The 24,890-nt window shown below is 39.7% G+C and overlaps 2 protein-coding genes across 2 annotated transcripts in view; both read right to left on the bottom strand.

Annotated features, from left to right (window-relative positions):
- LOC141549038 (uncharacterized) overlaps positions 1–15,955 on the bottom strand; it is a 48,913-nt gene extending 32,958 nt beyond the window's left edge. Inside the window, exons 1-19 of the mRNA XM_074278387.1 lie at positions 15,887–15,955; positions 15,062–15,133; positions 14,176–14,247; positions 13,309–13,380; positions 12,463–12,534; positions 11,638–11,709; positions 10,806–10,874; positions 9,991–10,062; positions 9,154–9,225; positions 8,334–8,405; positions 7,335–7,406; positions 6,356–6,427; positions 5,554–5,625; positions 4,718–4,789; positions 3,891–3,962; positions 3,114–3,185; positions 2,285–2,362; positions 1,423–1,500; positions 589–666 (exon numbers count right to left, since the gene is read on the bottom strand). Coding sequence (XP_074134488.1) covers positions 589–666; positions 1,423–1,500; positions 2,285–2,362; positions 3,114–3,185; positions 3,891–3,962; positions 4,718–4,789; positions 5,554–5,625; positions 6,356–6,427; positions 7,335–7,406; positions 8,334–8,405; positions 9,154–9,196 — 781 coding nt within the window. The 5' untranslated portion in view covers positions 9,197–9,225; positions 9,991–10,062; positions 10,806–10,874; ... (4 more) ...; positions 15,062–15,133; positions 15,887–15,955. The remainder of the gene's footprint in view (positions 1–588; positions 667–1,422; positions 1,501–2,284; positions 2,363–3,113; positions 3,186–3,890; positions 3,963–4,717; positions 4,790–5,553; positions 5,626–6,355; positions 6,428–7,334; positions 7,407–8,333; positions 8,406–9,153; positions 9,226–9,990; positions 10,063–10,805; positions 10,875–11,637; positions 11,710–12,462; positions 12,535–13,308; positions 13,381–14,175; positions 14,248–15,061; positions 15,134–15,886) is intronic.
- A 743-nt stretch (positions 15,956–16,698) lies between these two features.
- The window catches only part of LOC141549037 (uncharacterized), a 37,022-nt gene continuing 28,830 nt past the window's right edge, over positions 16,699–24,890 (bottom strand). The window contains exons 27-35 of the mRNA XM_074278386.1: positions 24,101–24,172; positions 23,312–23,377; positions 22,475–22,546; positions 21,630–21,701; positions 20,824–20,895; positions 19,995–20,066; positions 19,200–19,271; positions 18,376–18,450; positions 16,699–16,778 (exon numbers count right to left, since the gene is read on the bottom strand). Of these exons, the coding sequence (XP_074134487.1) occupies positions 16,699–16,778; positions 18,376–18,450; positions 19,200–19,271; positions 19,995–20,066; positions 20,824–20,895; positions 21,630–21,701; positions 22,475–22,546; positions 23,312–23,377; positions 24,101–24,172 (653 nt within the window). The remainder of the gene's footprint in view (positions 16,779–18,375; positions 18,451–19,199; positions 19,272–19,994; positions 20,067–20,823; positions 20,896–21,629; positions 21,702–22,474; positions 22,547–23,311; positions 23,378–24,100; positions 24,173–24,890) is intronic.

Raw genomic sequence — 24,890 nt, 5'->3', positions numbered from 1 at the left:
TGGTTAGGAGAACAGGATCTCAAAGGTCCCTTTTACCTTTAAATCTGTAAAGCTAGTTTTAAAAAAGAGCATAGGGTCTGAGACACAGATTGCCTAAGTTAGAATGGGAGAGTATTGCGTGTAGATGAAAGGAAAGGACAATATTCCAGGGTTACCGTTGACTACTAGGCCAGAAATTTGTGGCTCCCATGAAAATATTAAGAGGTCGTCTTGGGTCCTCTAGACCTGACTGGTCTCTAGAAAAGTGATAATGGTCCCCCTCTAAGTAGCCAGTAGGATTCTCAGTGAAGGTGGAGGGCAATATCTCACATTTTGGTATTTTTTCAACACCAAAATAATACTAAGGAAAGTTACCATTGTTATCCTGAAGTCCTGCCACTTGAACTAAATGCTGCTTCATTATACTTTTGATTGATAGGTCAACATTGACCTATTCTAAGAGGGTTTTTGCCCAGATTTCCCACTCCTTCCTTCCTATGTCACTCCCCAATTCTTCTTAATGTATGTGCTTGTTCTTGATTGCTGTCCATCCTGGAAAGGTCTAACTAGCCACTGAGCCTTCTGTACATAATATCCCTCCGTACTTACTTATCGATGGGTAAGGATAGCTGTCCCATGCCATTTCATGGTCATCATTTGTCGTTGGAGGTGTCTTAGGACTTGGAGCTAGAGAAAGAAGAGGACCAAGTAAGACAGCAGGTTAGCCAGGATACTATACAGGGGTACAGAGTATAGACACAGATCAATCACATAGAACTGGCTGGGATGCTCAATAACAGCATGATCCTTGAAAATTCCCTCACCTCTCTTGTCCTCAGAATTCCCATTTTAAAAAAATGGTTAGGAGAACAGGACCTCAAAGGTCCCTTTTACCTTTAAATCTGTAAAGCTAGCTTTAAAAAAGAGCATAGGTCTGAGACACAGATTGCCTCAGTTAGAATGGGAGAGTATTGTGTGCAGATGAAAGGGAAGGACAATATTTCACGGTTATCTTGGACTACTAGGCCAGAAATTTGCGGCTCCCATGAAAAAAAATAAGAATTTATCCTGGGTCCTCTAGACCTGACTGGTCTCTAGAAAAGTGATAATGGTCCCCTCTAAGTAGCCAGTAGGATTCTCAGTGAGGGTGGAGGGCAATATCTCACATTTTGGTATTTTTTTCAACACCAAAACAGTACTAAGGAAAGTTACCATTGTTATCCTGAAGTCCTGCCACTTGAACTAAATGCTGCTTCATTATACTTTTGATTGCCTAATGGCTCAACAATGACCTATTCTAAGAGAGCTCCTGCCCAATCCCACTCCTTCCTTCCTATGTCACTCCCCAATTCTTCTTAATGTATGTGCTTGTTCTTGATTGCCGTCCCTCCTGGAAAGGTTTTACTAGCCATTGACCCTCCCATACATAATATCCCTCCTTACGTATCGATGAGGAAGGATAGCTGTCCCATGCCATTTCATGGTCATCATTTGACGTCCAAGGTGTCCTAATACTTGCACCTGGGGAAGGAAGAGGACCGAGTAAGACAGCAGGTTAGCCAGGATACTACACTGGGGTACAGACTATAGATACAGATCAATCACATAGAAGTGGCTGGGATGCTCAATAACAGCATGATCCTTGAAAATTCCCTCACCTCTCTTGTGTTCAAGTGTGAATGCCTCCCTTACCCTTGTGTTCTCTTGTGTTAAAAAAATGGGTAGGAGAACAGGACCTCAAAGGTCCCCTTTACCTTTAAATCTGTAAAGCTAGCTCTAAAAGAGAGCATAGGGTCTGAGGCACAGATTGCCTCAGTTAGAATGGGAGAATATTGTGTGCAGATGAAAGGGAAGATCACCATTCCAGGGTTACCGTGGATACTAGGCCAGAAATTTGTGGCTCCCATGAAAAAATTAAGAGGGCATCCTGGGTCCCCTAGACTTGACTGGTCTCTAGAAAAGTGATAATGGCCCCCCTCTAAGTAGTCAGTAGGATTCTCAGTGAAGGTGGAGGGCAATATCTCACATTTTGGTATTTTTTCAACACTAAAACACTAGTAAGGAAAGTTACCATTGTTATCCTGAAGTCCTGCCACTTGAACTAAATGCTGCTTCATCATAATTTTGATTGATAGGTCAACATTGACCTATTCTAAGAGAGTTTCTGCCCAGATTTCCCACCCCTTCCTTCCTATGTCACTCCCTAATTCTTCTTAATGTATGTGCTTGTTCTTGATTGCCGTCCCTCCTGGAAAGGTCTAACTAGCCATTGAGCCTTCTGTACATAATATCCCTCCGTACTTACTTATCGATGGGTAAGGATAGCTGTCCCATGCCATTTCATGGTCATCATTTGTCGTTGGAGGTGTCTTAGGACTTGGAGCTGGAGAAAGAAGAGGACCAAGTAAGACAGCAGGTTAGCCAGGATACTACACTGGGGTACAGATTATAGACACAGATCAATCACATAGAACTGGCTGGGATGCTCAATAATGGCATGAGCCTTGAAAATTCCCTTATCTCTCTTGTGTTCAGAATTCCCATTTTTTAAAAATGGGTAGGAGAACAGGACCTCAAAGGTCCCTTTTACCTTTAAATCTGTAAAACTAGCTTTAAAAAAGAGCATAGGACTGAGGCACAGATTGCCTAAGTTAGAATGGGAGAGTATTGCATGTAGATGAAAAGAAAGGACAACATTCCAGGGTTACCATGGACTACTAGGCCAGAAATTTGTGACTCCCATGAAAACATTAAGAGATCATCTTAGATCCTCTAGACCTGACTGGTCTCTAGAAAAGTGTCAATGGCCCCCCTCTAAGTAGCCAGTTGTATTCTCAGTGATGATGGCTGACACTATCTTACATTTTGGTATTTTTTTCAAAACCCAGAAAAGTACTAAGGAAAGTCTTCTTTTCCTGAAGTCATGCCATTTGGACTAAATGACGCTACATTACATTATGGACTGCCTGAGGCTCAGTGTACACATAGTATACGTGGGTATCTACCCAGAATTCCTGTCCCTTCTTTCCTATGCCCCACCACAATTCTCCTCAATCTCTGTCCTTAGCCTTGATTGCTAGCCATCTAGGAATAGTTTAATTTGCTATTGTCCCACCATACACCTTCTCCCGTACCTCTGCATGAGTAAGCATAGTTGTCTCCTGAATTTACGTTTTGTGTTGCTGGTTTCCAAGGAGATGTTGTACCTGCATTCAAGAAAGGAAAGGACCAAGTAAGATACCTAGTGTCTTAGGTAGTCTATTATATTGAGTTACAGCGGATAGACACATGTTAACTCTAAGAACTTCCTGGGATATTCATTAAGGGTATGATGCTTGAAACCTCCCTTACCCTTCTTGTTCTCAGTTTCCCCATTTGTTAAATATATGAATTGGAGCAAATGACCTGAAAAGGTCCCTTTAGCTTAAAATTTGTAAGTTTATCTCCAAATGAGAGTTTATACATAGTGCCTGGGTTGGGATTAGGGTGTTGAGTGGATTGGGGATTTCCATGGACTATCATTACAGAAGTCTGCCATGATAAAATCAAAGGTCATCCTGGGTCCTCTACTTCTGATTGCTCCCCAGAAAGCTTCTCTTTTAAGTAGCCAGTACTATTCTCAGTGTCATATTTTGGTATGCTTTCAATACAAAAAAAGTTCTAAAGAAAGTTATCATTGCAATCCTTATGTCCTGCCACTTGAGCTAAATGCTGTTACATTATACTTTGGATTTCCTGCCACTCAACATTCATCTGTTCTACAAGTGTGCCTTCCCAGATATCCCATTCCTTCCTTCCTATACCACTCCCTAAATCTCCTTAATCTGTGTCCTTGTTCTTCATTGCTATCCATCCTGGAATGGGGTAACTAGCCATTGACCCTTCCATACATAATATCCCTCCTTACTTACTTATGGATGGGTAAATGAACTTGTTCCATGAAAATGATTGCACATTTATTGACTTCCAAGGCATCAGAGCACCTGCACTCAGGAAAGAAGAGGAAATAAATAAGATAGAAGATTAGCCAGAATACTCCATTGGGGTACCAAGAATAGATACATATTAAACACTTAAGACCTGGCTGGAATGCTGGATAATAGTATGATCCTAGCAAATTCCCTTTGCTCTATTGTTCTTGGTTTCCCCATTTGTAAAAACAATTGGGTGGGAGAACAGGACCTCAAGTTCTTCTTTACCTTTAAATCTTTAAGCCTAGTTTTAAAAGAAAGGGTATAAGTCTGAGGTACAAACTGCCTTGGTTGGGGTGGGAGAGTATTGAGTGGAGAGGAATGGGAAGAAAAATATTTCAGAGTTACCAGGGCCTACCAGGCCAGGAGTCCATTGCAACCATGATAAAATCAAAAGACCATTCTCTGTCCCCTATGTCTGACTAGTCCTCACAGTAGTGGTAACGGTTCCCCTCTCAGTATCCAGTACTATGCTCAGTGAAATGGAGGACAGTTTCTCCCATTTTCCTAATTTTTCAAAACCAAATTATACTAAAGAAAGTCATCTTCTGCTATTTGGAATAAATGCTGCTTCCTTACACTATGGACTGCTTGAGGTTCAATAATTACCTATTATATATTGGTTACTACCCAGAAATCCCATTCCTTCCTTCCTCTATAACACTACAGTTCTCCTTAAACCTTGTACTTATCCTTGATTGCTAGCCATCCTGGAATAGTTTAAATATCTATTGAGTTATTAATACGTAATATTCTTTCTGACCTACCTGTGTTTGGGCAAGCATAATTTTTCTTTGATTTTCCTTGATAGTCGTATGAGGACCCAGATGTTGTTGGCCCTTTATTAGGAGAAAGAAAAGTGATACAGCAGCTTAACCAGAATATTAGATAGTGTGATGGTGGACGCACCCATGCTAAAACCTAAGTGCCTTGGAGGTTCAATAAGCATATGATCCTTGCAAATTCCCTTAACCCCCCTTGTTCTCAGTTTCACCATTTGGTAAATATATGGGTTGGAGCAAAGGACCTGAAAAGTAGTCTTTAGCTTCAAATCTCTAAATTTACCTTCAAGAGAGTGGGCTTGTGCTTGAGTCACAAGCAGCTTGGATTGGGATGGGAGGATGCAGAATGGATTGGGGTGGGAAGGACTACGTTCCAGAGTTAACATGAACTACCAATCCAGAAGTCCACTGCTCCCGTGACTAAATTAAGAGGTTAGCCTAGGTCCCAAGTATGGATTGGTCACCAGGAAAGCAGTAAAACTTCCCTTCTAACTAGCCAGTAGTATTCTCAGTGAGGATGGAGGAAAGTATATCACATTTTGGTATATTTTCAACAACAAAACAGTAATAAGGAAAATGATCATTGTTATCCTGAAGTCCTGTCACTTGAGCTAAATCCTGTTCCATTATACTATGGACTGCCTGAGGCTCAATATCCACCTATTCTAAAAAGGGGTCATACCCAGATATCCCACCTCTTCCTTCTTATTCCATTCCCCAATTCTCTTTAATGTAAATCTTTGATTGCTATCTGTCCTGCAAACCATCAATAGTTTAACTAGCCATTGACATTTACCTATATGATATACCTCAATACGTACCTATGGAAGGATAATTATATTTGTCCCATGAAATTCCTTGCATGGTCCTTGATTTCCAAGGCATTAGAGGATCTGTACCCGGGAAAGAAGAGGAAATAAATAAGATAGAAGCTTAGCCAGAATACTACATTGGGGTACCAAGAATAGATACATATTAAACATTTAAGACCTGGCTGGGATGCTCAATAACAGTATGATCCTTAGAAATTCCTTTACCTTTTTCATTCTCAGTTTCCCCATTTCTTAAAAAAATGAGTGAGAGAACAGGACTTCAAAGACGCTCTTTATCTTTAAATTTGTAAGCCTAGCTTTTTAAAAAAGGGCATAGATCTGAGGCACAAACTGCCAGAATAGGAAGGACAACCTTCTAGGGATTCCATGGACGACCATGCTAGAAGTCCATCGCTCTCCTGATAAAATTTAGAAGTCATCCTTGGCCCTCTAGATCTGGTTGGTCCCCAAATTAGCGGTAAAACTTCTAATTAGCCAGTAATATCCTCTGTGATTATGGGGAACTATTTCAGATTTTGTTATTTTTTCAACATCATACCAGTATTAAGGAAAGTTATCATTGTTACCTGGAAGTCCTGCCACTTGGACTAAATGTTGTTATATTATACTTTGGACAGACTGAGGCTCAATATGCATCTATTCTAAGAAGGTGCTTTCCCAGATATCCTACTCCTTTCCTATACCACTCCCCAATTCTCCTTAACCTATGTCCTTGTCCTTGATTAGTATCCATCCTGGAATGTTTTCACTAGCCATTGACCTTTTCATGCATATTATCCTCCTTACTTACTTATGGAAGGGTAAATATACTTGTCCCATGACATTCCTTGTACATTTCTTGACTTCCATGGTGTCAGTGAACCTGCACTCAGGGAAAGAAGAGGACCAATCAGCAGCTTAGCCAGAATATTACATTGGGGTAGAGAGGATGTATATATATATAAAACACTAATAATAATATATATAAATATATATATATATAAAACACTAATAATTTATATATATATAAATATATATAAAACACTAATAATTTATATATATATAAATATATATAAAACACTAATAATTTATATATATATATATATATATATATATATATATACATATAAATATATATAAAACACTAAGACCTGATGAGGATGGGATCCTTGCAAATTGCCTTATCTATTTTGTTCTCAGTTTTTTCACTTGTAAAAAAAATTGGGTGGGAGAACAGAACCTCAAAGATGCTCTTTACTATTAAATCTGTAAGCTTAGGCTTAAAATAGAAGGCATAAGTCTGAAGCATAAACTGCCTTGGTTGGGATTGGAGAGTATTAAGTGGAGAGGAATGGGAAGGACAACCTTCCAGGGTTTCCATGGACAATCAGGCCAGGAGGCCATTGCTCCCATACTAAAATTAAAAGGTTATTCTTGGTTCTCTAGATCTCTTTTGTACCCAGATTAATGGTAAAGCTTCCCTTCTAATTAGCTAGTAGTATTCTCAGTGATTATAGAGAGTAGTATCTCAGATTTTGGTATTTTTTCAATAACACACCAATACTTAGGAAAGTTATCATTGTTCTCCTGAAGTTTGTCACTGGGCTAAATGCTGCTTTATGTTCTGCCCTGCTTGACACTCAATATTCATCCTTTCTAAGAGGTTGGCTGCCCAGATATCTCAACCCTTTCTTCCTATACCAATTCCCATATGTCCTTGATTGCTATCCATTCTAGAATGGTTTAACTAGCCATTGACCCTTCCCTACATAATATTCCTCATTACTTACTTATTGATGGATTAATATCCTTGTCCCATGAAATTTCTTGTACATTTCTTGGCTTATATTGTGTCAAAGGACCTGCACATGGGGAAAGAACAACACCACGTAAGATAGCAGCTTAGCTAGAATACTACATTGGGGTATAGAAGATAGATACATATTAAACAATAAGACTCGGTGGGGATGCTCAGTAATGATATGTTCCTTGCAAATTTTGTTACCTCTTTTGTTCTCAGTTTCCCCATTTGTAACAAAACTGGATGGGAGAACAGGACCTCAAAGGTCTCCTTTACCTTTAAGTCTGTAAGGCTAGTGTTAAAACAAAGGCCGTAAATTGGAGGCACAAACTATCTTGGTTGGGATGGGAGAGTATTTAGTGGAGAGGAAGAGAAGGACAACATTTCAGGGTTACCATGGACAACCAGGCCAGAAGTGCATTACTCCCATGAAAAAATTAAGAGGTCATCCTGGGTCCGCTAGACCCGACTGGTCCCTAGAAAGGTGGTAATAGTTCCTTTCTAAGTATCCAATAATATTCTCAGTGATGATAGAGGGCAGTGTTTAACATTTTGGTAATTTTTCAAAACCCAAATAGTACTAAGGAAAGCCATCTTCTCCTGAAGTCTTGACAAGTGGAATATATGCTACTATTTATATTATGGAATCCCTGCAGCTCAACCTTCACCTAGCCTATATGAGTTATCATCCAGAATTCCCAACCCTTTCTTCCTGCATCATACCACAATTCTCCTCATCTCTGAACTTATTTTATTTTTTATTTTTTGCTGAGGCAATTTGGGTTAAATGATTTGCCCAGGGTCACATAGCCAGGAAGTGTTAGTACTGAAGCTAGATTTGAACTCAGGTCCTCCTGACTTCAGGGCTGGTGCTCTATTGACTGTACCACTTAACTGCCCCTCTGTACTTATTTTTAATGGCTAACCATGCTGGAAAAGTTTAAATATCTATTGACCCATCAATACATGACTTTTAGTTCTTACCCACCTGTGGCTGGGTGAACATATTTTTTCTTCGATTTTTTGTGTTGCTCTTGCAAGGGCCCAGGTGATGTTGAGCCTTCATTTGGAGAAAGAAAAGGACCAAGTGATACAGCAGCTTAGCCAGACTATTATATTGCATTACAGTTGACAGAACTGTGCTAAACTCTAAGAAGTGCCTTGGATGTTCAATTAGGCTATGATACTTGTAATGTCCCTTATACCTCTCACTCTCACCAGTAGTTAAATATTTGGGTTGGAGCAGAGGACCTGAAAAGTAACCTTTAACTTCAAATCTGTAAATCAACATTCAATAAAGTGGACATATACCAAGTCACAAACTGCCTGGATTGGAATGGGAAGGTGTAGAGTAGAGTGTAGTGGGAAGGACTAAATTCTAAAGTTAACATGGACTACCAATCCAGAAGTCACTTGCTCCCATGACAAAATTGAGAGGCCAACCTAGGTTCTCATTTCTCATTGGTCCCCAGGAAAGTGGTAAAACTTTCCCTCAAATAGCCAGTAGTATTCTCAGTGAGGAGGGAGGGCAGTTTCTCAGATTTTGGTATTTTTTCAACACAAAATAACACTAAGGAACATTACTATTGTTATCCTGAAGTCTTGCCACTTCAGCTCAATACTTTGGACTGATTGATCCTCAAGATTCACCTCATTTATGAAGGTTCTTATCCAGATAACCCACTTCCTCCTTCTAATGGCAGTTCCCAATTCTCCTTAACCTATGTTCATGTCCTTGATTGCTATCCATGTTGGAATGGTTTAACTAGCCATTGACCCTTCCATACATAATATATCTCCTTACTTACCTGTGGATGGGCAACGATACTTGTCCCATGCAATTCTTTGCATATTCCTTGACTTCCAAGGTGTCAAAGGACCTGAACTCGCGAAAAGAAGAGGACCAAATAAGATAGAAGCTCACCCAGAATACTACATTGGGGTACAGATTATGGAAACATTTTTAAAAAGAACTGGCTGGAATGCTCAATAATGATGTGATCCTTAAAAATTCCCTTACATTTCTTGTTCTCAGTTTTCCCATTTGTTTAAAAAAAAGGGTGGGAGAACAATCTCAAAGGTCCCCTTTCCTGCTGTTAAATCTGTAAGACTAGCTTTTAAATGGAGGGTATAGAACTGAGACACAAACTGCCTTGATTGGAATGGGAGAGTATTGAGTGCGGAGGAATGGGCAGGAAAACCTTCTAGGGTTACTGTGGACTACCAGGCCAGAAGTCCCTTGTTTCCATGATAAAATTAAAAGGTCATCCTGGGACCTCTCTATCTGACTGGTCCCCAGAATATTATAATGCTTCCACTTTAAGTACCCAGTAGTATTCTCAGTGATGATGAAGTGTAGTATCTAGCCTTTTGGTGGGTTTTCAACACCTTAAAAGTACCAAGAATATTTATGATTGTTATCCTGAAATCCTTCCACTTGACCTAAGGTGCTGCTGCATTATACTTTGGACTGCCTGAGGCTCAATATTCACCTATTCTAAAAGGATTTCTACCCAGACATCCTACTCCTTTCTCCCTTTGCCATTCCCCAATTCTCTTTACATCGTTGTCTTTGATTGCTACCCATCCTGGAATCGTTTAACTAGCCATTGTCCCTTCCATGCATCATATGCCTTCTTACTTACGTAGAGATGGGTAAATATACTTGCTCCATGAATTTCCAAGTACATTTCGTGACTTCCAATGAGTCAAAGGACCTGCATTTGGGGAAAAGAGAGGACTAAGTAACATAGCAGGTTAGCCTCATGGGTACAGAGGCTAGCTACATATTAAATACTGGTTGGCATGCTCAATAATGATATGATCCTTGAAAATTCCCTTACCTCATTTGTTTACAGTTTCCTCATTTTAAAAAATATTGGATGGGAAAACTGAATCTCAAAGGTCCCCATTACCTTTAAAGCTGTAAGCTTAGCTTTAAAGGAGAGGGAATAGATCTGCGGCACAAACTGCCTTGGTTGGGATGGGAGAGTATAAGCTGGAGAGGAGTGGTAAGGACAACATGGCAGGGTTACCATGGACAACTAAGCTAGAAATCCATTGTTCCCATGACAAAATTAAAAGGTCATCCTGGGTCTCCGATAGCTGATTGGTCCTCACAATAGTAGTAATTGTTCCCCTCTAAGTAACCAGTAGTATCCTCAGGGAAGATGGAGGGTAGTGTCTCACATTTTGGTACTTTTTCCAAAATTCAATTAAGGAAAGTCATCTTCTCCTGATGTCCTGCTACTTGGACTAAAGGCTGCTGCATTATACAATGGACTGCCTGAGGCTCAACATACACTTAGCACATAAGGGTACCTACCCAAAATTCCCACCCCTTCATTCCTATTGCACCCCACAATTCTTGTTCATCTCTGTACTTATCCTTATTGCTAGACATCCAGGTACATGTAATTAGTTATTGATCAATCAATACATAATATTCCTTCTTATGTACCTGTGGTTAGGAAAGGGTTCTTTTTCTTGGTTTTTTTGCTTTGTCCTGAGGGCCCCGGTGATGTTGACCCTTCAAACGGAGAAAGAAAAGGAGCTTGTAATATAGTAGCTTAGCCAGATTATTACATTGCTTTACAGTGGACAGAACCATGTGAAACCCTAAGAAGCGTTGAAGGTTCATTAAGGATATGATCCTTGCCAAGTCCATTATGCCTCTTCTTCTCCCTTTTACCATTTGGTAACTATATGGGTTGTAGCAGAAGACCTTAAAAGAACCCTTTAGCTTCAGATCTGTAAACCTCCCTTCAATAGACTGGGCATATGCCCGAGTCACAAAGTGCCTGGATTGGGATTGGAGGTTAAAGAGTGGATTCGGGTCTGAAGGACTACATTCAAGGATTACCATGGACTACCATGCCAAAAGGCCATTGTTCCCATGACAAAATTAAGAGATTATCTTTGGTCACACCGACATGACTTATCCCCAGATAATAGTTCCACTCTAAGTAGCTAGTAGTGTTCTCAGTGATGAGAGGGGGCAGTGTCTCACATTTTGGTATTTTTTTTAACACCACACCAGGACTAAGGAAAGTTACCATTGTTATCCTGAGGTCTGCCACTTGGGCTAAATGCTTCTACATTATACTTTGGACAGCCTGAGGCCCAATATTCACCTATTCTAAGAAGGTTGCCTTCCTAGATATGCCACTTCTTTGTTCCTATTCCAATCCCTACTTCTCCTTGATCTATGTCCTTGTCCTTGATTGCTGTCCATCCTGGAATGTTTTAACTAGCCATTGACCCTTCCATACAGAATATATCTCCTTACTTACCTACGAATGGATAAGAATACTTGTCCCATGAAATTCTTTGTACATCTGTTGACGTCCAGGGTGTCCAAGGACCTGCAGTCAGGGAATCAAGAGGACCAAGTAAGATAACAGCTTATCCACAATTGGGGTACAGGTTATAGATACATATTAAACATTAAAAACTGGCTGGGATGCTAAGAGACATTATTGAAAATTCCCTTACTTCTCTTGTTCTCAGTTTTCCCATTTGTAAAAAAAAAAAAAATGGGTGGGGGAACAGGACCTCAAATGTCCCCATTACCTTTAAATCTATAAGCCTAGATTTAAAATAGAGGGCATAGGTGTGAGCTACAAATTGCCTTGGTTGGGATGGGAGAATATTTAATGCAGAGGAAATGGAAGGACAACATTACAGGGTTACCCTGAACTACCAGGCCAGAAGTCCATTGTTTCCATGAAAAAACTAGGAGGTTATGATGAGTCCTCTAAATCTGACTGGTCCCTAGAAAAGAGGTAATGGTTCCCATTACCTCTAGGTAGCCAGTAATATTTTCTCTGATGAGGAGGACCTTATCTCACTTTTTGGTATTTTTTTTTAAAAACAAAATGTATTAAAGAAAGTCATCTTCTCCTGAAGTCGTGCCACTTGGACTAAATACTGGTATATTACACTATGGTCTGATTGAGTTTCAATATTCACCTTCTATATGAATTCCCACTCCTTCCTTTCTATGCCACAGCATAATTCTGCTTAATCTCTATCCTTATACTTGATTGCTAGTCATCCTGGAATAGTTTTGTTACCTATTGATCCACCAATAATATATCATAAAACTTCTCCCTTACCTATGCGTGAGTTAGCAGGATTTTTCCTTGAATTTGTATTCTGTATTCCTGATTTCCAAAGTGATATTGCACCTGCATTGGGGGAAAAAAAGGACCAAGTAAGATAATAGCTCAGTTAATAATCTATTACATTATGTTACAGTGGATGAACATATTTTTAGCCCTAAGAACAGCCTGGGATGTTTATTAAGGATATGATGCTTGAAAACTCCCTTACCCCTCTTGTTCTCAGTTTCCCCATTTGTTAAATATATGGGTTGGAGCAGAAGACCTGAAAAGGACTCTTTAGATTAAAATTAGTAAACCTACATCCAAAGGAGAGCCTATATGCTTGCGGTGCAAAGTGCCTGGGTTGGGATGGGAGGGTTTTGAGTGTATTAAAGTAGTCAGGAATACCTTTCGGGGTTACTATGGACCACCATTCAAGAAATCCATTGTGCCCAGGACAAAATTAAACGGTCATTCTGGGTCCTTTAGATCTCATTGGTCCCCAGATTAGTGGTAAATCTTCCCTTCTAATTAGTATCCTCCGTACTATTCTCAGTGATGGTGTAAGGAGTATCTCACATTTTGGTAATTTTTCAACATCAAAAAACTACTATGGAAAACTATCATTATCCCAAAGTCCTCCAATTTGGATTAAATGTTGCAATATAATATTTTGGACTGCCTGAGCCTCATCATTCACCAATTCTAAGAGGGTACCTATGCAGAATTGCCACCCCCTTCTTCCTAAACAATCCCACAATTCTCCTTCCTCTCTGTACTTATCCTTGATTGCTAGTCATCCTGGTGTAGTTTAGTTACATATTGATCTATCAATCCATAAAAGTCCTTCTTATGTACCTGTAGTTGGGTAACCATATTTTCTCTTGGATATTCTGTTTTGTTCTCCTGGTTGCTCACGTGAAGTAGTGCCTTTATTTGGGGAAAAAAAAAAGAACCAAGTCATATCGTAACTTAGCCAGACAATTCTATTGAGTTACATAGGACAGAAACATGCGAATCCCTAGAAGTGCCTTGGATGTTCATTAAGAGCATGATCTTTTCAAAGTCCCTTACACCTCTTCTTCTCACTTACATCATTTGCTAAATATATGGGTTGGAGGAGAGGACTTGAAAAGAACCCTTTAGTTTCAAATCTGTAAGCCTCCCTTCAATAGATTGGGCATATACCTGAGTCACAAAGTGTCTGGATTGGGATTGGAGGTTGAAGAGTGGGAAGGATGACATTCAAAGGTTACCATGGACTACCCATCCAGAGGCCCATTGCTCCCATGACAAAATTAAAAGAACTTCCTCGGTCCCTTAGATCTGACTGATCCCTAGAATGGTGGTAATGTTTCCACCCTAAGTAGGCAGTAGTATTCTCAGTGATGATGGAGGGCTGAACCTCATATTTTGATATTTTTTCAACCCCAAAATATCAACCACAAATATCAAATATCAAATATTCAACCACAAAAGGAATGTTATCATTGTTATCCTGAATTCCTGTGCCTTTGGCTAAATACTGCTACATTATGCTTTGGACTGCCTGAAGTTCAATAATCACCAATTCTAAGAGGGTACCTACACAGACATCCCATCCTCCCCTTCCTATGCCACTCCCCAATTTTCCTTAATTTATGTGCTTATCCTTGATTTCTATACATCCTGGAATCATTTAACTAGCCATTGACCCTTCCACATATAATATACCTCCTTACTTACTTGTGAATGGGTAACGGTACTTGTCCCAGGCAACTCCATGGGCATGCCGTGTCTTCCAATGTGTCGAAGAACCTGCAGTTGGGAAGGAAGAGGACCAAGTAAGATAGCAGCTTAGCCAGGCTAGTACATTGGGCTACAGAGGAGAGTCACATATTAAGAATTGGCTGGAATGCTCAATAACAGGAGGATGATGCTTTAAAATTCCTTTATCTCCCTTGTTCTCAGTTTTCCCATTTGTAAAGAAACAAAAACAAAAAAACAAAAACAAAAAAAAAAAAGCTGGGTTGGAGAAAAGGAGCTCAAAGGCCCCTTTTACTTTTACATCAATTAGCCTAGCTTTCAAGGAGAGGGCATAGGTCTGAGACACAAGATGCTTTGGTTAGGATGGCAGAGGAATAAGAAGAGAGGAATGGGAAAGGGTTGCCCTTTCCTTACCTATTCCATGGCTACCATGGACTACTAGGCCAGAAATTCGTGGCTCCCATGACAAAATTAAGAAATCATCCTGGGTCCCCTACATCTGAATGGTCCCTAGAAAGGTGGTCATGGTTCCTCTCTATGTAGCCAGTAGTATTCTCAGTGATGATGGAGAGCACTATCTCACATTTTAGTATGTTTCCAACACCAAAAAAGTATTATGGGAAGCTATCATAGTGATCTTGAAGTCCTGTCACTTGAGCTAAATGCTTTTACATCATACTTTGGACTTCCTGAAACTCAATATCCACCTGTTCTAAGGGAGTTACTACTCAAATATTCCACTCCCTTCTTCCAATGTCAGTCCCAGTCCCAATGCCAGGGTCAAGTATGTCCTTGATTGCTATCCATCTTGGAATTGTTTAACTAGACACTGACCCTTCCATACATAATATATCTCCATCCTTACCTTCAGATGGGTTACGATTCTTGTTCCATACACTTCCACGCGCGTTTCTTGACTTCCAATGTGTAAAACGACCTGCGATAGAGAAAGAAGAGGACCAAGTAAGATAGCAGCTTACCACAATACTTCATTGGGATACAGAGGATAGGTACAAATTAAATAATAAGAGCTGGCTGGGATGCTCAGTAATGGTATGATCCTTGAAAATTCCCTTACCTCTTTTGTTCTCGGTTTTTCCATTAGTAAAAAAAAATTCTTGGGAGAACAAGATCTAAAAAGTCCCCTTTTCCTTTTAATCTAGTTTTAAAGGCATAGATCTGAGGCCCAGACTGCCTTGGTTGGGATGGGAGAGTACTGAGTGGAGAGGAATGGACAACATTCCAGGGTTACCGTGGAATATCAGTCCAGAAGTCTATTGCTCCCATGATAAAATTAAGAAGTCATCCCGAGTCCCCTAGACCTGACTAGTCTCTGGAAGAGTGGTAATAGTACCCTTCTATGTAGTCAATAGTATTCTCAGTGATGTTTGAGGGCACTATCTCACATTTTGGTATATTTTCAACACCAAAAAATATTATGGGAAGTTATCATAGTGATCTTGAAGTCCTATCACTTGAGCTAAATGCTTTTACATTATACTTTGTACTGCCTAAGGCTCAATATTTACCAATTCTAATGGGGGGGTTATTACCCAGCTATCCCACTTTTTCCTTCCCATGCAACTCCCCACTTCTCCTTAATCTATGCCCTTGTCCTTGATCGCTATCCAGGCTGGAACTGTTTAACTAGACATTGACCCTTTCATACATAATAAACCTCCTTACTTACCTATGGATGGGTAACGATACTTGTTCCATGCAACTCCATGTAAATTCCTTGACTTCCAATGTGTCAAAGGACCTGCATTCAAGGAATGACGAGGACCAAGTAAGATAGAAGCTTAGCCAGAATACTTCATTGAGCTACAGAAGATAGATATTAAGTGCTAAGACCTCTCCTCAATAACGGTCTGAACCTTGAAAATTCCCTTACCTCTCTTTTTCTCAGTTCCCCCATTTAGAAACAAAATTGGGTGGGAGAACAAGACCTCAGAAGTCCCCTTTACCTTTAAATCTTTAAGCTTTGCTTTAACGAAAAGGACACAGAATTGAGGGACAAATTGCTTTGGTGGGATAGGAGAGTATAGGCTGGAGAGGAAAGGGAAGGAGAACATGCTAGGGTTACCATGGACAACTAAGCTAGAAATCCATTGTTCCCATGACAAAATTAAAAGGTCATCCTGGGTCCCCTATATCTGACTGGTCCTCAGAATAGTAGTAATTGTTCCCTTCTAAGTAGCCAGTAGTATCCTCAGTGATGTATCCTCAGTCTCATATTTTGGGATTATTCCAAAATCCAAACAGTACTATGGAAAATCAACTTCTCCTGAAGTCGTGCCACTTAGACTAAATGCTGCTGCATTACACAATGAATTGCCTGAGGGTCAGCGTTCCCCAAGTACATATGGGTACCTAACCAGAATTGCCACTTTTTCCTCTAGCACACCACAATTCTCCTTCATCCCTGTACTTATGCTTGATTGTTAGCCATCCAGGTACAGTTTCATTACCTACTGATTTATCAATACATAATATTCCTTCTTACATACCTGTGTTTGGGTAAGCATTTGGTTTTTTTGATTGTACGTATTGTTCTCCAGATGGCTGACATGATGTTGGCCCTTCATTTGGGGAAAGAAAAGGACCAAGTAATGTGGTAGGTTGCCGAGACTATTATATTGTGTTACAGTGGACAGAAGCATGCTAAACCCTAACAAGTTCCTTGGATGTTCATTAAGGGCATGAACCTTGCAAAGTCACTTAGGCCTCTTTTTCTCATTTGCACCATTTGTTAAGCATATGGATTGGAGAAGAGTACCTGAAAAGGACCTTGTAGCCTTGAATCTGCAAACCTACCTTCAATAGACTGAGAATATAACTGAGTCACAAAGTGCTTGGATTGTGATTGGAGGTTGAAGAGTGGATTCATACAGGAAGGACTACTTTTTGGGGTTGCAATGGACTACCCATCCAGAAGTCCATGGCTCTCATGAAAAAATTAAGAGAACTTCCTTGATCCCCTAGATCTGACTGATCCATAGAATTGTGGTAATGGTACCACTCAAAGTCACCAGTAGTATTCTCAGTGATGATGGAGGGCAGTATCTCATATTTTGGTATTTTTTCAAACCGAAAACTGTACTAAGGAAAGTTTTCATTGTTATCTCTAAGTCCTGTAATTTGGGTTAAATGTTGCAACATTACAATTTGGACTATATAAGGTTAAATATTCACTTATTCCAAGAGGGTTCTCATGCAGATGTCCCATTCCTTCCTTCCTATGTCACTCCCCAAGTCTCCTTAATTTATGTCCTTGTCCTTGATTGCTACACATCCTGGAATCATTTAACTAGCCATTGATCCTTCCACATATAAAAGCCTTCATAACTCATCCAAGAATGGGTAACGGTACTTGTCCCAAGATATTCCCATGACATGCCGTGATTTCCAAGGGGTCAAAGGACCTAGACCCAGAGGAAGGAACAGGACCACATAAGATAACAGCGTGGCCAGAATACCACACAGGGGTACAGATTATGGATACATATTTAACATTAATAATTGCGTGGAATGTTTAATAACAATATGATACTTTAAAATTCCCTTAGCTCCCTTGTTCTCAGTTTTCCCATTTGTTAAAAAAATGAGTCAGAGAAAAGGACCTCAAAGGTCCCCTTTACCTATAAGTCTGTAAGGGTAGCTTTCAAGGAGAGGACATAAGTCTAAGGTACAAACTGCCTTGGTAGGGATGGGACAATATTGAGTCAAGAGGAATGAGGACAAAATTCCAGGGTTACTGTGGACTTCCAGGTCAGAAGTTGATTGCTTCCATGGTAAAATTAAGAGGTCAACCTGGGTCCAGTAGATCTGACTGATCCCTAGAAAAGTCGTAATGGTACCCCTCTATGTAGCCAGGAATTTTTTCAGTGAAGATGAAGGGTAGTATCACACATTTTGGTATTTGTTCAAAACCCCAAAGTCCTGAGGATAATCATCTTCTCCTGAAGTCCTGCCACTTGGATTATGCAGCTACACTGCACTATGCACTGCTTGAGGTTCACATTCATATGTGGGTGTCTACTCAGAATTCCCATCCCTTCCTTCCTAAGCTACACCACAATTCTCCTTCATCTATGTCTTTCTCTTTGATTTCTAACCCTCTTGGAATAGTTTACTTTGCTGTTGACCCACCAATACATCATACACCTTCTCCCTTACCTTTGCGTGAGTGGGCATATTTCTTCCCAAAATTGATGTTTCGTATTCCTGATTTCCAATGTGATGATGTAGATGCTTTAGGGGGAAAGAAAATGACCAAGTAAGATAGTAGCTCAGGCAGTCTGTTACATTGCATTACACTTCATAAACACATGCTGAACCCTAAATCCTGTCTGGGATCTTCATTAAGGGTATGATGCTTGAAAACTCACTTTGATCTCTTGTTCTCAGTTTTTCCATTTGTTAAAAAAAATATGTCGCAGCAGGGGACCTGAAAGGTCCCCTTTAGATGTAAATCTGTAAATATGCCTTCAAACAAGAGGGCATATGTCTGAGGCACTAAGTGCCTTGGTTGAGATGGGAGGGTATTGAGTGGGTTAAGATGGTAAGGATGACGTTTCAGGGTTACCATGGTCTAATTTTCCAGAAATTAATTGCATCCACGACAAAATGAAAAGATCATCCTGGGTGCTCTAGATCTGAGTATTTCCTAGATTAGTGGTAAAGCTTCCCTTCTACATAGGCAGCAGTTTTCTCATGTTTTGGCATGTTTTTAACACCGAAAAAAAAACATTAAATAAAGTTATCATTGTGGTCCTGAAGTCTGGCCAATTTGGCAAAATCCTTCTACGTTATACTTTGGAATGCCCAAGGATCAATATTCACATATTCTAAGGGGGTTACTACACAGATATCCCATCCTCTCTTTCCTATGCCACTCCCCACTTTTCCTTAATCTATGTCCTTGTCCTCGATTACTATCCATCCTGGAATGGTTTTACTAGATAATGACCCTTCCATACATAATATCCCTTCTCACTTACCTTTGGATGGGCAACGATACTTGTTCCACGCATTTCCTTGTAAATTGCCTGACTGCCAATTTGCCGAAGGATCTGCACTCAGAGAAACAAGAGGACCAGTTAAGATAGCAGCTTAGCCAGAATACTACTGAGATACAAAGGATAGGTACATATTAAATAATAAGATCTGGTTGGGATGCTGGATAATGGTATAATTCTTGCATACCATATACCTCTTTTGTTTTCAAATTTTCCATTTGTAAAAAAAATTGAGTAGGGGAATAAGACCTCAAAAGTCTCCTTTACTTTATATTTGTAAAGGTAGCTTCAAAATAGGGGACATAGATCTGAGGCACAAACTGCCTTGCTTGGGATGTCAGAGTATTGAGTGGAGAGGAATGGGAAGGACAACACAGCAGGGTTACCATGGTCAACCAGGCTAGAAGTCCATTGCTCCCATGACAAAATTAAATATCTGACTAGTCCTCAGAATAGTGGTAATTGTTCTCCTCTTAGTAGCCAGTGGTATCCTCAGGGATGATGGAGGCCAGTGTCTCATGTTATTTTTTCAAAATCAAATATCACTAAGGAAAATTATCCTCTCCTAATGTCCTGCCATTTGGACTAAATGCTGCTACATGACAACTAGTTGGGAATTCTGGGAATTCTAGAAACATACCCAGAATTCCCACCTCTTCTTTCCTGGATTATATCACCATTCTCCTTTATCTCAGTACTTATCCTTGATGGCTAGCCATCCTGGAATAGTTTAACTATATATTGATCCATTAATACATAATATTCCTTCTTATGTACCTGTGTTTGGGTAAGTATATGTTGATTGTGATTGTCTGTTTTGTTCTTCTGCTGGCTCACGAGATGTTGTACCTGCATTTGGGGAAAGGAAATGACCAAGTGAGGTAGCAGCTTAGGCAGTCGATTACATAGCGTTATAATTCATAGACATAGGCTAAAACCTAAGAACTGCCTGGGATGTTCATTAAAGGTATGATGCTTGAATGTTCCCTTTGTTCTCTTGTTCTCAGTTTGCCCATTTGTTAAACAAAATGAGTAGGAGCAGAAGACCTGAAAAGTACCCTTTAGATTTAAATCTGTAAACATGCCTTCAAACAAGAGGGCATTTGTCTGAGTCACAAAGTGCCTGGGATGGAATGGAAGGTATCGAGTGAATTAAGATGTCAAGCACTACATTTCAGGGTTACCATGGACTATGTTTCCAGAAGTCCATGGCACCCACGACAAAATTTAAAGATCACCCTAGGTCCTCTAGATCTGAGTGTTTCCCTGATTAGCAGTAAAGCTTCCCTTCTCCATAGGCAGTAGTATTCTCAGTGGTGATGGAGGGCACTATCACACATTTTGGTATGTTTTCAACACCAAAAAAGTACTATGTAAAGTTATCATTGTGATCCTCAAGACCGGCCACTTGGGCAAAATGCTTCTACATTATACTTCGGATTGCATGAGGCTCAGTCTTCACCTATTCTAAAAGCGTCCAAACCAGAAATCCCACCCCTTCCTTCCTATGCCACTCCCCAATTCTCCTTAGTCTGTGTCCTTGTACTTGATTACTATCCTTCCTGGAATGGTTTTACTAAATAATAACCCTTCCCTTCTCACTTACCTTTGGATGGGCAACGATACTTGTTCCACGCATTTCCTTGTAAATTGCTTGACTGCCAATGAGTCGAAGGATCTGCACTCAGAGAAACAAGAGGACCAATTAAGATAGAAGCTTAGCCAGAATACTACATTGGGGTACAAAGGATAGATACATATTAAATACTAAGACCTGATTGGGATGCTCAATAACACTATGATCCTTGCAAATTATGTTACCTCTTTTAATCTCAGATTTTCCATTTGTAAAAAAAAATGGATGGGAAAACAGAACCACAAAAGTCCCTTTTATTTTTTAATGTGTAAGGGTAGCTTTAAAATAGGGGACATAGATCTGAGGCACAAACTGCCTTGGTTGGGATGGTAGAGTATTGAGTGGAGAAGAATGAAAAGGAAAACATTCTAGGGTTACCATGGTCAACCAGGTTGGAAGTGCATTGCTCCCATGACAAAATTAAATATCTGACTAGTGCTCAGAATAGTGGTAATTGTTCCCCTTTTAGTAGCCAGTAGTATCCTCAAGGATGATGGAGGCCAGTGTCTCACATTTTGATATTTTTTTCAAAATTCAAATAGGACTAAGGAAAATGATCTCTTCCTGATGTCCTGCCACTTGGACTAAATGCTGCTACATTACATAATGGATTGCCTGAGGCTTAACATGGGAACCTACCCAGAATTCCCAGGCTTTCTTTCCTATACCCTACCACCATTCACCTTCATCTCAGTACTTATCCTTGATGGCTAGCCATCCTGGAATAGTTTACATATATATTGATCCATTAATACATAATATTCCTTCTTATGTACCTGTGTTTGGGTAAGTATATGTTGATTGTGATTGTCTGTTTTGTTCTTCTGCTGGCTCACGAGATGTTGTACCTTCATTTGGGGAAAGGAAATGACCAAATAAGATAGCAGCTTAGGCAGTTGATTACATAGCGTTATAATTCGTAGACATAGGCTAATACCTAAGAACTGCCCGGGATGTTCATTAAGGGTATGATGCTTGAATACTCTTTTCCTTCTCTTGTTCTCAGTTTCCCAGTTTGTTAAACAAAATGGGTTGGAGCAGAGGACTTAAAAAGCACCCCTGAGATTTCCATCTGTAACCATTCTTCAAACAAGAAGGCATATGTCTGAGGCACAAAGTGCCTAGGTTGGGTGGGAGGGTATTGTGTGGATTAAGGTGGTAAGGTCTACATTTCAAGGTTACCATGGACTACCTTTCCAGAAGTCCATTGCGCCCATGACAAAATTAAAAGTTCTTCCTGGGTTTTCTAGATGTGAGTATTCTATAGATTAATGGGAAAGCTCCTCTTTTACGTAGCCAGTAGTATTCTTAATGATCATGGAAGGCATTGTCTCACATTTTGGTATATTTTTAATGCAAAAAAAAAAATTCTATAGAAAGTTACTATTGTGATCCTGAAGTCCTGCCACTTGGGCAAAATGCTTCTCCACTATACTTGGGACTGACCAAGGAACAATTTTCACCTATTCTACAAGTGTTACTCCCCAGATATTCCACCCACTCCCCCATAAGCCACTTTGTGCTTTTCCTTAATCTCTGTCCATATCCTTGATTGCTAACCATCCTGGAATGATTTAATTAGCCACTGACCCTTCCATACATAATATCATTCATTCATTACCTATTGATGGATAAGTATAGTTGTCCCATGAAATTCCATGTACATCCTTTGATGTCTCAGATGTCCAAGGACCTGCATTTGGGGAAGGAACAGGACCACGTTAGATACCAACTTAGCCAGAATATTACATTGGGGTACAGAGGTTGGATATATATTAAACACTAAGACCTGATGAGGATGCTCAACAACATTAGGATCCTTGCAAATTGTCTTATCTCTCTTGTTCTCAGTTTTCCCATTTGTAAAAAAAATGGGTTGGAGAACAGGAACTCAAGGGTCCCCTTTATTTTTAAATCTTTAAGCCTTGCTTTCAACAGGAAGGCATAGGTCTGAGGCACAAACTTCCTTGGTTGGAATGGGAGAGTATTGAATAGAGAAAAATAAGAAGGATGACATTCCAGGGTTACTATGGACTACCAAGTCTGAAGTTTGTGGTTCCCATGGCAAAACTAAGAGGTCATCCTGGGTCCCCTAGATCTGATTCATCCTATCAAAGTGGTAATGGTACCTTTCTATGTAACCATGAGTTTTCTCAATGAAGCTGGAGGGCACTATCTCATATTTTGGTATTTTTTCAAAACCCCAAAGTCCTGAGGATAATCATCTTCTCCTGAAGTCCTGCCACTTGGATTATATGCTGCTACATTGCACTATGGACTGCTTGAGGTTCAGCACTCACTTACTATATGTGGGTGTCTACCCAGAATTCCCACCCCTTCCTTCCTATGGCACACCACAATTCTCCTTAATCTATGTCTGTATCCTCAATTGCTAGGCCTCTTGGAATAGTTTAATTTGCTATTGACCCATCAATACATCATACACCTTCTCCCTTACCTTTGCATGAGTAAGTATACTTCCCAGAATTTGTGTTGTGTGTTCCTGTTTTCCAATGTGATGTTCCTGCATCCAGGGGAAAGAAAATGACCAAGTAAGATAGTAGCTCAGGCAGTCTATTGCATTGCATTATACTTCATAAACACATGCTGAACCCTAAATCCTGCCTGGGATCTTCATTAAGATGATGCTTGAAAACTCATTTTAATCTCTTGTTCTCAGTTTCCCCATTTGTTAAACAAAAGGAGTTGGAGCAAAGGACCTGAAAGTACCCTTTAGATAAAGTACTGGGTTGGGATGAGAGGGTATTGAGTGGATTAAGATGGTAAGGTCTATGTTTCAGAGTTATGACGGACCACCTTTCCAGAAGTCCATTGCACCCACCACAAAATTAAAAGATCATCCTGGATCCTCTAGATCTGAGTGTTCCCCAGGTTAGTGGTAAAGCTTCCCTTCTACAAAGGCAGCAGTAGTCTCAGTGATGATGGAGAACAGTATCTCATAGTTTGCTTGTCATGTTTTCAACACCAAAAAAGTACTATGGAAAGTTATCATTGTGATCCTCAAGACCAGCCACTTGAGCAAAATGACTCTACATTATACTTTGGACTGAATGAGAATCAATATTCACCTATTCTAAGAGGATTCCCACCCAGAAATCCTGTCCCTTCCTTCCTCTATCACTCCCCACTTCTCTTTAATCTGTGTCCTTGTCCTTGATTGCTCTCCTTCCTGGAATGGTTTAACTAGACACTGACCCTCCCATACACAATATCCCTCCTTACTTACCTCTGTATGGATAACTATACTTGTCCCAAGGAATTCCATGTATATTCTTTGACTTCCAATGTGTCATCTGACCTGCACTCAGAGAAAGTAGAGGACCAAGTAAGATAGTAGCTTAGCCAGGATACTACATTGGGGTACAGAGGATAGATACATATTAAATGCTAGACCTGATAGGGGTGCTCAAAAATGGTATGATTTTTGCAAATTCTCTTACGACTCTTGTTCTCACTTTTTCCATTTGTAGAAAAAAATTGAAGGGAAGAATAGGACCTCAAAAGTCCTGTTCTTTACATTTAAATCTATAAGTCTAGATTTAAGGCAAAGGGCATTGTTGGAGGCACAAACTGCCTTGGTTGGGATGGGAGAGTATGAACTTGGGAGCAATGGGAAGGAAAACATTCCAGGGTTACTATGGTCAATCAGGCTAGAAGTCCATTGCTCCCATGACAAAATTAAATATCTGATACATAATATTCCTCATATATATATATATATATCTTATTATATATATATGTGTGTGTGTATATGTCCATTAATATATAACTACATAATATTCCTTCTTAACGTGTATAAATATATATATATGTGTGTGTGTGTGTATGTCCATTAATATAAATACATAATATTCCTTCTTATTTCATATATATATGTATATATATATATGTATATATGTCCATTAATACATAAATACATAAAATTCCTTCTCAATTTATATATATATATATATATATATATATACATGTGTGTACATATATATATGTCCATTAATACATAAATACATAATATTACT

The sequence above is a fragment of the Sminthopsis crassicaudata genome, chromosome X (assembly GCF_048593235.1).
Source record: "Sminthopsis crassicaudata isolate SCR6 chromosome X, ASM4859323v1, whole genome shotgun sequence".
Classification (NCBI taxonomy): Eukaryota; Metazoa; Chordata; class Mammalia; order Dasyuromorphia; family Dasyuridae; genus Sminthopsis; species Sminthopsis crassicaudata.
Note: the sequence above shows the minus strand (reverse complement) of the source record. Positions and strands in the feature narration are given on the sequence as shown.